Source organism: Hemicordylus capensis, chromosome 4 (assembly GCF_027244095.1).
Source record: "Hemicordylus capensis ecotype Gifberg chromosome 4, rHemCap1.1.pri, whole genome shotgun sequence".
Lineage (NCBI taxonomy): Eukaryota > Metazoa > Chordata > Lepidosauria > Squamata > Cordylidae > Hemicordylus > Hemicordylus capensis.
The window spans coordinates 85,902,867-85,917,622 of record NC_069660.1 but is presented as its reverse complement, the minus strand read 5'-3'; the positions used below and the strand labels follow the sequence as shown (position 1 = coordinate 85,917,622).

Genomic DNA, 14,756 nt, shown 5'->3' with positions numbered 1-14,756 from the left:
GCTAGGGCTCCTTATTTCCACTTCTCCTCCGCCACAGCTAGGTTATTGTACCTTCGGCTTGTGGAACATGCAGCAGCTTTAAATATCACTGTAGCTACATTTCTGCCTGGCATGCAATTGATAAAAGGACAGGAACCTCTTACTGGAAAAGAAAAGCAGCTGTTAATGCCTTGACAAACCAAAGCTAGAATACATGCTTACCTGTCTTTGGTGCTGGATTGTGGCTGGCTGCTTTTGTCCCACTAATGCCAAGAAAGCAGAAGAGTTGCTATCCACTTCCTTTATATATTGTTGATACATTAAACTGCTTAGAATGATGGATTGGAGGCCATTAGTAGCTGAAGAACAAGGAACTGTTCAAATACACATGTGATATACATTGTTGTAATTTACTTCTGTAAACTTTAATGAAAGTAGTAAAGGTAAAGTGTGCCATCAAGTCAATTTCGACTCCTGGCGCCCACAGAGCCCTGTGGTTTTATTTGGTAGAATACAGGAGGGGTTTACCATTGCCTCCTCCCATGCAGTATGAGATTATGCCTTTCAGCATCTTTCTCCATCACTGCTGCCCAATGGTAGCAGCAGGGATTTGAACCGGCAGCCTTCTGCTTGTTAGTCAAGCATTTCCCCTCTGTGCCACTTAAGGTGGCCTAATGAAAGTAGTAGGGCTGCATAAATTCCTTTCTGGGAATCTGATTCAAGATTAGACTTGCTGTCTGTTTATAGGAGTCTGCTTGCTTCCATTGTGCTCTTCTTGTATGTTTGTAAATAAAACAAACATTAAAAAGACACCTACTGTAGGCTCTTCTGTCATATACAGTACACCTTGTTCACTCTTGCTCTCGGCTTTTGGGACCAGGTTAGCTGATGTTAAGCTAACCCTCCGATACTCAGTGAATGCATGGAGCGAGGGATTCAGGATTGCACCTGCTGTCTCCTACCTTCATGTGTTCATCCAGTGATCTGAACAGAATCCACACATGTTCGAGAAAATCTGCAAAAGGCATGGTTCAATTAGAGGAACGTGTTTACATCTGTAGATTCTGTCCAGACCCTCAGATGAACATCTGGGAGACAGGATAGTAGGCATGATCCCTATTCCTCCCATTCACGTATCTGTTGAAAAGGGATATAGATTTAGCTGCATCAGATAACATAGTGCCAAAAGCAGTGAGCAGGAGGGGAAAGGTGCATATCTGTAGCACTTGAAAGCAAAAAGTAGCAAAATGTAATTTAAAATAACAATTCACATGTGTCAAGCAAGCTACAAAGGAAGGCAAAAACTCCACAGGTTAGGTTACTAGTTGCTCTCACTTTGGAGGACAATGCTAGCTGACTCCAAAGCAAGGTTACTGATTTTGCATAAAGAGTATATGCATCTAAGTTCCGCTCTGTGTGGTTAACCGTTGCTAACAGCTGTCCCTGAAGAATGGCTAAAATGTAAATTCCCCTGGGAAACATGACTGGTCTTTACACAGATAATGAGTTTACAGCTTTCAGATCTGATAAAGTAATAATTTATCATACTGAAGATGTAGGCTTGGTTTATAGTGGTTATTGCTGCTTGTAAATCTGTCCTCCACCCTTCAAGAGAACTTTCTCCCTTCCTGCTCGGTTCTGACCTTAACAAAAATCTATTCACATCATGCCAAGAAACTCTTGTAAGCCTCACTAAACTGCAGGAAACCTTTAAAGCATTCTTCATAAGTAGAATGTTGCTGGTCTCTGAAATTGATTTTTAAGTTGTCCCTCACTATCAATGCAAAGGCCCATTCCTCTTGTCTGTCTCTCCTGCTCCAGATTTGCCTTCATCTATGCCTACTAGATGGTTGAAGTTATGCCTTTGAAAACTATGGGGAAACGAGTTTGCTCAGTTCTTTTTCCCATCCAGGGAATGAGGGAAGAAAATAAGAGGAAGTGTTAGGATTCTCAGCTGCCAAAATAATGCCTGCCACATGGGCTCACTGACTATTGTATATCCCTCATTCATTCCTACTAGGGTTGTTTTAAAAAGAACAGCACTCAAAGACCCATGGTGTAGACCAGTCAAAAGCAACCTTGACTGGAATCTATCAGACCTCGTTTGAAGTCTTAACATGTCCTAATAGTATCTCAACCTTGGGTCTTCATCTGTTAAATGAGGATAGTAGTGGTGTCCTTCACAGGATTATTGTGCATGTGAACACGATAGAGTTTATAAAACATGTTGCAAATTTAAAATGCCATGCAAATGCACCAGTAATATGTGCTAATAAGTACTAGTCCCTCAAAGTGTCTGAGCACATGTCCTCTAATTCTAGTGGGAGCATGCAGGAGACAGTCTGCTAATGGAACTAGTATTTGTCATACAGCATTCTAACAAGGTTGTTGGTAGGAAAGGTGACTTTCAACAAGAGAAATTTTGAATAATTCTTTGTTTATTCACCAAGATAATGTATGCAACAAATGTGATTTGACTCATACAAGTACTTCAGTATCAAATCCAAATGCCCATTTGCAGCAGGACAAGTAAGGCACTGATCAAATTGTTTTCAAACTGGAGTACTGACTGCCAAATACTGCTAGGATAATGCTTGAGAGAGCTGCATAATAATTCAGTAATTATACATGGGAGAAGACAATAAAATGTATGTTGCAGAAATATAATCCTTTCTTCTCTGACTCCTTGGGACAGAGGCACTCTTACCCATGGACCTCTGGGCTGAAGTCCAGGGCCTCCACACCCCCTGGGAACCCCCAAATCCTCTTTAGTCTGTCCTGGGTGGTATGGTTGCTGCACCGGGGGGTGGAGTGTGACTGTGACCTGCACTTTAGAGACAGAGGGGGCAGTGGGAAAATAAATATATGGGATGGGAATATGTTAAGTTGTGTGTTGAAATGTTTCTGCTCTTGGATATTTGCATAAATCCTTGTGAGGTCAGTTACCGTACTGTTTGTGCCCTCAAGAACCCACGTGTGGAAAAAGCCTGTGTGTTCATGTTTGTGTAGGGGGATGATGCTTATTGCGGGTTGGGGGCTCCATAGGCCTTTAGGTCCAATTTCCTAGGTGCACCTCTGCCTTGGGAGGTACTGCTATGAAGGACAAGGTACCCTTGCAAGTGTTTGCCACCTTATCCACTTGTTTGCCAGACAAGTACCACTATGGTCCTGCACACATTCTCAGAATAATTCTTTTGATAGTCACAAAAATGGTACAGACACGGAAAACACCGGCACATCTGTCTTCTAATCACAAGCAGTAGCTACCATGATTCAGTGGAACTCATGCAGCATGAATCAGAGAGCCAGCGTGGTGTAGTGGTTAGAGTGCTGGACTAGGTCTGGGGAGACCCGAGTTCAAATCCCCATTCAGCCATGATACTAGCTGGGTGACTCTGGGCCAGTCACTTCTCTCTCAGCCTGACCTACTTCACAGGGTTGTTGTGAAAGAGAAACTCAAGTATGTAGTACACCGCTCTGGGCTCCTTTGAGGAAGAGTGGGATATAAATGTAATAATAATAATAATAATAATAATAATAATTAATTAATAATAATAAAATGCATGGAAATCATGCAGCTGCATTCCATACATAATCTCAGCAGGAACTGATGTGATATCTGAGGAAGGAATTTCATTTCTCCATCAATGAAATACTGCAGCTTGAGCATTGGGACATCTCTGCACCAGAAGATCAAACTCAAGACAAAACACACGCGTGGATGTTAACTAAGAAGGAACAGTGTATGTGATGCATTAAAACTTACATACACATGCTAACCACTTTGCTGGAGAGCAAATAAGAGTGAGCAGCTGAGACTGTGCAATATCAGGAAATATTCTGATCACAGACCAAAAAGACACCCCCAAACCAAATGGATGCATTTTATTGGCGAAAATGCACATCTGTGATGGTTTTATAGAAATAATGTAAACATTCAGATAGTGGAGGAGGTATGAAGAGATGCATACCAGGACTTAGAGATACCAGGATTTAGGATTTATGTCAGTCATCACCAACATGAAAGACTTTAGCCCTTTCACATACAGTCACTCTGGGTCCAGTGTCCACAATACAGTGTCTACAAGCATGTACAGTTATTCACACATTGATTCACATACAGTGCAGCACACCATCCACAGAAGGGCTGGTTGAGCATGCTATAGGGACCGCTTTTCATGGTTTGGTCTGAATTTGAACCGAATTCAGACCAAATGACAGGTATGCGAACCAGTTCAATCAAATGGACCGACTGGGCTGATTGGTTTGACTGAACCAGCTCAAACTAGTTTGGCAGCAAGAGGCATCTTTCAAAGTAAATAAGAAGGGCTTGACCGTGTACAGAAGCTGCCTGGAGCAGCAGTATGGTACCCCACCCCCAGCAGCCATGTTGAGGTGGTGCAGCTCTGGCATTCACCTGGCCTCTGTGCATGCGCACCTGGAAGCTGCCTGAAGCAGCGGTCTTGTGGTAGCCAGCATGATTTGTCCCCTTAGCTAAGCAGGGTCCACCCTGGCTGCATATGAATGGGAGACTAGAAGTGTGAGCACTGCAAGATATTCCCCTCAGGAGATGGAGTCGCTCTGGGAAGAGCAGAAGGTTCCAAGTTCCCTCCCTGGCTTCTCCAAGATAGGGCTGAGAGAGATTCCTGCCTGCAACCTTGGAGAAGCTGCTGCCAGTCTGTGAAGACAATATTGAGCTGGATAGACCAATGGTTTATGTGCGGAGGTCATGTGAGTGCCAGAGCTACACAGCTGCCATATGGACTGCTGGAGGGAACACCACACCGCTGTTCCAGGCAGTTTCAGTATCCAGTAAGGACTTTCTCATTTACTTTGAAAGATGCCTCTTGCCCTCACCCCTCTTGTTGCCAAACCAGTTAGCTTTGGACTTGGCCCGGTTCAGTCTCGGATGGGGTCCCATTCCTGAAGGGCAGTCTGCTTCGCGACTGAACTGCTCAAACCAGCCCAGTTTGTGGTGGACCAGTTTGCTTTGAACCGTTCGTGCACACCCTAACATGATATCCCCGTTCACCCCCGAACTGTGTGTCCTCATGCGAGCATCTGTGGCTCCTAAGAACCACACAACCACACAATTTCCCATTAGGAAAAATGGGAGGCTCATCACTGCAGGTATGATGCAGTTCTTAGGAGCCATGATGGCTCTTGAGTTCACCAGATGTGAAGGGGCAGTTTGGGGACTAATGGAGACAGTGTGTGCGTGCGTGTGCGCGCCCAGTCCTCCCATGGGTGGTGTGCTGCACTGTATGTGAGTCACTATATTCAGCACATATTCCTATTCATACCCTACATTTGAGGGGATCTGTACCCAGGTTCCAGGAAGTCTGATCCATTGAACTTCATTGGCTTAATTACTGAACAAACGTGTAGGCTTGCACTGCTAATTCAGTGCTAACTTTCACACAAACCCTTTTGGTAGTAATGCACTGATCAGAGCAAAATTAAGGATGTTATGCAGACTGAAGAAATGGCTCACTGTACAAATCACAAATCACTTTACAAATAAAGAAATGGTTCGCTGTACAAATCAGATATACCCCGCCATATATTTGTATTGGTGTTTAAAGGGTTAGGGGGAAATGGGCTAATTCCATTTCGAAGGTTATCAAGTTTCCATTAAATGCCATTATCGATACCAATTAAATATACATAGTCATTTTAATATGACGTCAAAGCTCCACACCTATTGTGCTTCGAAATGTGTTGAAAAGTGAAGATAAGAGTGGTATATTTGCTCTGGAGATACAATGCCTAGAAAAATACCAAGGACGTGGAGAACACTGGACAATATTTTTTTCCTATTCAATTTACTCTTAGTTACAGTACCGATGTTTATGAAAAATTAAGGCTGCAATTTGATTCATACTTACTGTCACTGAGGACTAAGTCATACTGAACTCTGTGCAAGATACTTTTGCATAAACATACTTAGGATCATGAATAGCAATCTAATGACAGAGATGGACCACCCATTCTCATCCACCCTGTGTAATGGTGCATAAATCAAGTCACTGAACTGTAAGCACATGGCCATGGCCATACCTGTCATCCATGGATGACAGTCATCCATCGTGTGCAATGGTGCTGAGGAAATATCACATATTGGCATGATTATGGCCATGTGCAAACAGCTCAGTGGAAAGTCAAAACCTATGACTTGAGCTATATGACCCCAGTACCACTGCATAGGATGGATAACAGTGCACTGGGGCCCAGAGAAAGATGGTTCTCTGTTCCTCATATAGTTCTCTGGATAGTCCAAGATGGACCAGAGAATTTGCTTTTGAATTCTAGCTACTGGCATTTCATGACTTCTCTACCTATATTCAAGAGTCTTCCTCCTCATGTGTACACATCCTGTTTTGAAAGTAAATGAGCCTGAGTGCAGCTATCGGAAATCCAGCTATTTGGTTAATCAAATGTGGATGAAGACTGCATGAGTGGTCTGTTATATTCTATCTAGTAATCTTTTATGTTTTGTTGTTAAGAAGTTTATCCCAGTGTAGAGAGTGTTGGGGGTAGGTAGAGTCAGAAAGGAAAAGGGAGGGAAAGGAGGAGGAGAAAATGGTGTTGTTTCTGAATAAACTCTTAGTTAAATCTACATAAGTTTACTTTGTGTTAATGAGGGGAGCAGCTATAAAACAAGGTCCTATGAATGGACCAAAGAGGTGAGAGGTAACTGTCTTTTATGTTCTCATTACAGTTAAAGATGGGAATTATAACCCTGAATTCCACACAACACACAACAGAAAAGCTCATTCAACAGCTCTTGCACTAGAGTTTAGTGCGTTATAGGAGTGTATCCAGATTACAGGTGGTAGAGAACACATCATGACCAGGCAAAATATCCTAATTGTTGATGATGCTCATCATTGGCCTGGTTCACACAATCATGTAAATTTAGTCAATAAACAACATTGGCATGATTGCATGTACCCACACCAAGGTGGAAATCTCAGATTCATCTCAGGACACACACTGATATCAGTAATAATGGCATGGGTTCACACAATCATGCCAATGTTGGTAACTAACTTTAAACCTGGATTCAAATAACTAAGGCTGACCACATGACCATTAATGGGGTAGGACAAGTGTCCTACCAAGCTGGGAGCTGAATTTTGCTCATGTGCTAGTGAAAACCTAAATAGGAGTGAGGATGGGATGGGAGTTGGATAGGATGGCACTGACCTACCCAGCACTTGTACCCAGCGCTTGAATGAGGCAGGAGGAAAAGCTTTCCTACCCAGCTCTTGTCTCACCAACAATCATTTCCCCTCCTCCTACCTAGGTTTTTCTGATCACATGACAGAAAATTGGGAGCACACACAGCTCCTGAAGCTGAGTAGGACATTTGTCCTTACCCCATTAACTATCGTGTGAACAGCCTTATTGTGAACCAGGCCAATGAGAATATGTATCTTGTCTCTGGATCTCATTGTTAGGGATGTGCCAAAATGCGATTCAGAAGCCGAATCGCTGGGTACCTCCCTTTAAAAATGTGGGTTTCCCCGGCCCATTTAAAGCAGAGGAGAGCAAGCCCATCACTGTACTCCCTTGATTAATCCCCTAGGATTAACTATGTGCTGGTGGGGCATCTCCCAGCTGTCCCTGCACCCAGCGCTGGCATGCACATGGTCTCTGCGGACATGTGCCGGCCATTTGCATGGTCAGCAACCGGTAGTACAGTGATGGCAGCAATCAGAGGAGGAGTAGGTATGGTCCTGCTCTCCTCTGGTTTAAAGGAGGAGAAGCCTTCATTTTTAAAGGGAGGTGCCCACGATTCAGCTTCTGAATCACGTTTGGCACATCCCTACTCATTGTATCATTGACTGCAGCTAAAACCCTATGCTTCCATGCTGGGAATATCATTCTGTTAAAGAACAGTAGGCTTGTACTCACAATTGAAATCATGGGGGGGGGGGAGAACCCAGCCAGGGCAGGAGAGCTGTGCACCCACCAGATGGACAGTCATGTGTTTTCAAAGATCAAGTAGGAGGGGAGAAGAGTGATCGTGTGGGAGCTGGGAGCTGCATAGGATGGCTTTTCATATACCCTTGATAAAACTGTAGGGACAAAATGGGTTGGCCGCAGTTGTCGACCCAGCTCCCAGCTCTCACTTGATCACTCTCCCTTTCTCCTACCTTGAACTTTGCAAACCCATGACTGCCAACTGGGAGTGCACCAAGCTCTCCTACTCTGGTTGGGTGTGCCTCCCACCTGGTTTTTTTTTTTTTTAAAATCATGAGAACAAGGCTAGTATATCATACAACTCACCTGAGCAAAATAGCAAATAAGAATGTATAGTACAACTGCTTTGATTTTGCCTCCTCTCACACCACTTTCAGCAGTTGGGACCAATATAGGAACATAGGAAGCTGCCATATACTGAGTCAGACCATAAGTCCATCTAGCTCAGTATTGTCTACACAGACTGGCAGTGGCTTCTCCAAGAGTGCAGTCAGGAGTTTCTCTCAGCCCTACCTTGGAGTTGCTAGGGAGGGAACTTGGAACCTCAGATGCTCTTCCCAGAGTGGCGCCATCCCCTAAGGGGAAGATCTTGGAATGCTCTGACATGTAGTCTCCCATTCAAATGCAAGTTGGGCAGACCGTGTTTAGCAAAGGGGACAATTCATGCTTGCTACCACAGGACCAGTTCTCCTCAGCCGTCCTCCTTCCACTATGAACATATGAAACTGACATACTGGGGCGCTTCTCACGATCAGCAAAAATCGGGCTAGCAGAGGCTAGCCTGATTTTGGGTGACCATAAGAACCACTGGGCTTGCAGCCGAGCCCGGTGGTTCTTGAGCAGCAAACCCGCTCGAGAACCCCTGGTAAAAAGCAGGTTTGCAGAGCGAGCGCTCCAGCAAACCTGCTTTTTACTATCGTGAGTAGCCGCGGCGCAGCTTCGTGCCACGCCTACTCATGAGTAGACCCCGGCCAGGAGGCGAAAAGCCGCCTCCCAGCTCGGGGGTCTCCCCAGTATGCCCTGTGCGCTTGCAGCAAACCTGCTTTTTACCATCGTGAGTAGTCACAGCGCGGCTTTGTGCCGTGCCTACTCATGAGTAGACCCCCGGCCGGGAGGCAAAAAGCCGCCTCCCGGCTCGGGGGTCTGCCCAGTATGCCCTGAGCGCTTGTGCAGGGCATACTGGGGCTTGTGGGGGCCGCGCGGCCCCCGCTCCCCCCACCCCTGCCGGGTCTGTCTCGGAGCCAGCCATCGTGTGGGTGGCCGATCCGGCCGCCCAGGGCTCCCTGCCCGCTCGTGAACAGGGAGAGTGGGCATAGCCCGCTGTTCCCACTCCCAGGTTAAAACCGGGTCTCACTGATCGTGAGACCCGGTCCACTGAGTCAACAAACCACTGATCTATCTAGCTTACTATTATCTATCTTGACTGGCAGCAATTCTCCAAAGTTTTAGAAGGGGTCCCAGGCCTAACTGGAAATGCCAGAAATTGAACCTCAGAATTCTGCATGCAAAGCATAAGATCTACCACAAAGCAACAGATCCTTCCCTGTCTTTACAGATGTGGTGGGACAAATCTCCATTCAGCCATGAAACGCATTGGGTCACTCTGGGCCAGTCACTTCTCTCTCAGCTTAACATATCTCTCAGGGTTGTTGTGAGGAGAAACATAACCATATACACCACTCTGGGCTCCATGGAGGAAGAGCAGGATATAAATGTAAAAACAAAACAAAAAAACAAAAAATAACAGGCAGCCCAAATGCTAGCAAGGTGCAGAAACAGCCACAGGTGTGTGTGTGTGTGTGTGTGTGTGTATACACACACACACACACACACACTGTGCTCTAGTGTAAAGATTAAAGATTAAACTCTGGGTTGACCAAAAAGTGATCACTTCTAGACCAGTGATCTTTCCCCAACTGATTTTTTTTTTTAACCCATATGATTTTTCTTGGTTCATACAAATAATTTCAAATAATTTCTTAGTATTGTTTTCTCTTCCTAACTACCTCAGAATGCCTACCTTCATTCTGACACCTGCCTTCATTCTGACAGAACTTTCCAAAACATTATTCTAAAACTATAGCTTACGATTTTGCCCTAGGCAAATGGTTGGTATAACCTACCTCTGGTAAGCACTTAGGATCAGGTCATGGCTGACTTATTTGCTGTGAAAATATTCTGTGTCACCCTGGATATGAATGGACTGGGTTTCTTGATAATATTTGCAATAACTATTATTTGCTGAAGGAAGTCCTTAGGGAAGATGTCAGCATATTTCCAAAGCCATGTGATTGGTTGCTTGCCTCCCTTTTTGGCTGGCAGGAATGGGCTGGACTTTCTCTGCTGAAATTGGTGGGTCTTTCCATTCCGTATGCTATAAAATAACAGGATTGCATACTACAAGCATCAAAGCGATTGGAACAGTCTTCCTTGAATAAGCAGAATGAAGCACCTTGCAGTTCTCTTCACTATTGTTGCACTCTCTGAGTGTCTCGTTCAGTAAGTAATCAATTTGTGGCTGATACTTTCTTCACAGACAGTTAATTATTTTTTCTGATTACTCAAGTAATAGAAGGGAGTTTATTAAATCTTCAGTGTAAGTTTATGAAACATGGCTAGCTTCTAACCCAACAGGACTTGTTGCCTCCAATAGCTGAGTAGTAGGCTGAAATTCAGCTCCTGTAGCTGATAGTGTATAGCATAAGTCTCTATTGAGGAGAGAAGGCTGAACATCTAAGCCATTCAGCTGTTAAAGGCATAATAGCACAGTTTAAGGCAGGGGTGAGCAGAAGATAGTAGGATATACTGGTATCTGTTGGGTAATTGGCAATTGAGCATCCAGAATTTCTGCCTTCTGGCTATGTAACAACAGCTACAAGAAAAAGGTGTTCCCCTAAACTGGGCTACTGAATTCAAGAAAGTCTGGGTTAAAATCAGGAGTGGATTTTTGTGGGAAAGGACTGTGAGCTCAGTTGTGGTACTGAAATCAAAATTCTGGGTTGAGTCTGGAGGGACACTTTTCTTTAGTTTCTAGACTAGAGTATAGCAATAGCACTTACATTTATATACCGCTCTATAGCTGGAAGCTCTCTAAGCGGTTTACAATGATTTAGCATATTGCCCCCCAACATTCTGGGTACTCATTTTACCGACCTCGGAAGGATGGAAGGCTGAGTCAACCTTGAGCCCCTGGTCAGGATTGAACTTGTAACCTTCTGGTTACAGGGTGGCAGTTTTACCACTGCGCCACCAGGGGCTCTTTATGTATGTCCATCCCTTTGAGCCACTATTTTGCATCTGGCTCTGACTGGTGGACTTATGGGTTCTATTTAAAAAAACAAAGTAGGTACTGCAAGCAAGCATTGTTCACACTGATTGAAATAAAAGACAACTTAATGGGTTGGGAAGAATTCATTTTATGTCAGTCAAATACCCAACACCTATATGTCTTCTACAGAGTCTTAGGGACATAGGAAGCTGCCATATACTGAGTCAGACCATTGGTCCATCTAGCTCAGTATTGTCTTCATAGACTGGCAGCAGCTTCTCCAAGGTTGCAGGCAGGAATCTCTCTCAGCCCTATCTTGGAGAAACCAGCGAGGGAACTTGGAACCTGCTCTTCCCAGAGTGGCTCCATCCCCTGAGGGGAATAACTTATAGTGCTCACACTTCTAGTCTCCCATTCCTATGCAGCCAAGGTGGACCCTGCTTAGCTAAGGGGACAAGTCATGCTTGCTACCACAAGACCAGCTCTCCTCTTAGTCAAAAAAGTCTTGACTTTTTTGTTTTTCATTTTTGCCTTAACATTTCTGCAAGTTAAAGCAGATCAAACTGTGATTTGCCCTTTGTTGCCATTCTCACCATCCACCACAGTTGTGTAAGTCTCCTTGACATCAGTGGAACTTATGAGCAACTGTGTGCAGGACTTCAGCCCATATTGGCAATTCTGGATGCTGAAAAAGCCTTTAATCAGATTCATGCCAACTGGTTGTGGTCTTTCTATTTGATTCCCTTACAGCACCATCCTGTGCACATTTATTCAGGAATAAGTCCCACTGTATTCAATGGGACAATTCCTAATGGTTAGGAGATGGGATAGGATGAGAACATTAAACTTATTATTATATTTTTGTTTAAGGGATGGAATGGTTGATTTAAAGGAGCATATGTCTACAGGGAAAAACCCACTAATTAATTTTGTTTCTTGTATACTAGGATTCCATTGGAAAGAGGGCAGAAACTGAGAGACCATCTCAAGGAGAAAAATTTGCTGGAAAGTTTTCTTCAGAAATATAATTATGACATTGGTACAAAATATCAACCAGCTGTTACTAAAGCTGCCCTGGTGGCTAATGAACCACTTCTGAACTTCTTAGATGTGAGTTGATGTTTTGTTGTTACCAGTTTGTAGAGCTAACAACATAATGGGCTCAGTGCTGTTCCTAGGAGTTTATAAGGCAACTCAGCACGTGTGGGGCCCCCTAACAGAGAGATGTGGGCATGGGCATCTGGAGGTGGGGCAAGAGGGGGGCAGTGTCCTCCCCTGGATTCAGCCAGTTCCCATTGAATTCAATGGGGCATACTCCTAGGGAGGCGGGTATTGGATTGCTGGCTTTGCCCCCTGGAAAAAGTCCTGCAGACAGCCATGAATGTGGGTCTGGCCATTTAAGTTCCAAATAGCCCCTGTGGGCACCTCAGTTGAGAGACATGTGTGTTGTACATTTGAAACTCAAATTGCTGAGAGGTGGGGGCTGACCATTTATGTTTCAAATTACCTATGTGTATGCCCCTCAACTGAGAGGTTAGCCATTTAAGCTTCACATGGAGCAGGGACCAGGATGGGACCCGGGGCAATTGCCCCAATTTGCCCTACCCAGAGGACGGCCTAATCCAGCAAATGGAGTTAGGACTAATTTGCATTAAAAACAATGGAATTAAAGTCATGATAACTAACTTAAAGACCTGTTGAATTCTAAAGAAATTAAGCCGTGACTAACGTTTTCTGGATTGTGCCCAAACATTTAAAAGTGAGGCACTTTTAAGTCCCATTGATTTCACATGCTTATATCTCCCACAGAAATTAATGACCTTAAATATACATAACTTTGATTGCATCTTGCCCAAAGTTTATGGTATGTTTCCACTGAGAGACAGTACATATTTTCCCTGCTATATGTATCAGGGTTTTTTAAAAAGGAAAATTCAGAACTGCACAACATTATGTGAGTATCATTCATGCACATAGTCTGTGTCACTACAACACAGACTTGTGCATCTTCTTTGCACGCATACTTTGTTGCCGAGAGTCACATTCCCTGATAATAAGTGTTCTCAGAACTGAGAATTTGATGGCATTGTTGTAGAAGAGTGTTATATTGTACACCTCCCAGAGCCTTTGGAGGAGGTGGTTTATAAATGTAATAAATAAACAAACAAACAAACAAACAAACAAACAAATAATATTAATTGGTGAAGACTCTGTGGGGAGGAGCAGTGGAGTCTACGGGAAGCATCTTTGGCAGGAGGGGAGGAGAAAGGGGTACTCTTGATCAGGGAGCCAAAGCTTCTCACCTCACATTTCACATTGTTAACAGTCACTTTTTACATCATCTAACATAATACAACTTTGACGATTGTTTGAACTGCACAAACGTTCTTTCAGGGCAGCACATTTTGGAGTGGGGGGACTGCACATTTTTTGTCTGGATGCACATTAAATAAAAGTCCTAAGGTGTGGCCCCCTGTGCAGGTGATATTCTTTCCAAGAAGGAGGCAGGGGGAAAAGGGCCAACGATTGAAGACCATGGTTACACATTCCAAGCTCCTTCACTGCTGCAGGGACCAACTAATGTTGGCTCCTAATTCATACATTTTACATGTTGACATGGTAAAGTTGCCCCAAAGTAATTATTTTAACATACAGATTTCTAATGGTGCAACATTTTGTTTGAGTGTGCTCTCATAAGGCAAGAGCTCATATCTACCATGTCAGAGCTGCATCTAGCACTTAGAAGTTCATTGTGCAGTAGTAAATAATGCCTGCTCTACTGTTGCAAAGAGAACATAGGAACATAGGAAACTGCCATATACTGAGTCAGACCATTGGTCTATCTAGCTCAGTATTGTCTTCACAGACTGGCAGTGGCTTCTCCAAGGTTCCAGGCAGGAATCTCTCTCAGCCCTATCTGTTTAAGGTAAAATTTGTAGCTCATGCCGATGATGTTACATTACTGTTATCGAATGAAAATGAAATCCCTGTAATACTAAACCTCTTCTGGGAATATGGCAAGATCTCGGGCTCAGAATTAAATGCTGACAAAAGCGTATTTTTAAAAATGGACCCCGGATGCCAGCAACTCTCATGCCTACCCATCTCTGAATGTAAAAGCGAAGGGGCCCCAGAGTCCAAACTGAAGTGGGTAGATACAGTAAACATTTTGGGGATTGAATATGGGATTAAGGAAAAAGCCTGGGGGGGAAATTGGACAGATTGGGGAAAAAAAGTAATGCTTAAAATCACCATGTGGAAAAAATGGAGCCTTGCCATGTACCAGAAAGCGGTTTACATCCGGACTTACCTGATACCCCCGGTGCATAACCTGGCGGTAGTCTATCCTCCCCCGCTCGATCTCCTTCGGAGAGTTGAAAGCCAGATCTTCCGTCTAGTATGGCACACAGCGTCCTTCCCTTTGGCCCATGCGGTAGAATTTAAGGAGGTTGAGCGGGGAGGCCTAGCCCTACCTGCCCTGCAACCCTATTTTGTAACTGAATTCATGTCCTACAGTTTT

The 14,756-nt window shown here is 44.1% G+C and overlaps 1 protein-coding gene across 2 annotated transcripts in view; it reads left to right on the top strand.

Annotated features, from left to right (window-relative positions):
• Positions 1 to 14,756, top strand: part of LOC128322563 (embryonic pepsinogen-like) — a 60,593-nt gene that overhangs the window by 24,409 nt on the left and 21,428 nt on the right. For both annotated transcript variants that reach the window (XM_053244041.1, XM_053244040.1), the window contains 2 exons: positions 10,291 to 10,467; positions 12,184 to 12,346. In XM_053244041.1, the coding sequence (XP_053100016.1) occupies positions 10,412 to 10,467; positions 12,184 to 12,346 (219 nt within the window). In that variant the 5' untranslated portion in view covers positions 10,291 to 10,411. The remainder of the gene's footprint in view (positions 1 to 10,290; positions 10,468 to 12,183; positions 12,347 to 14,756) is intronic.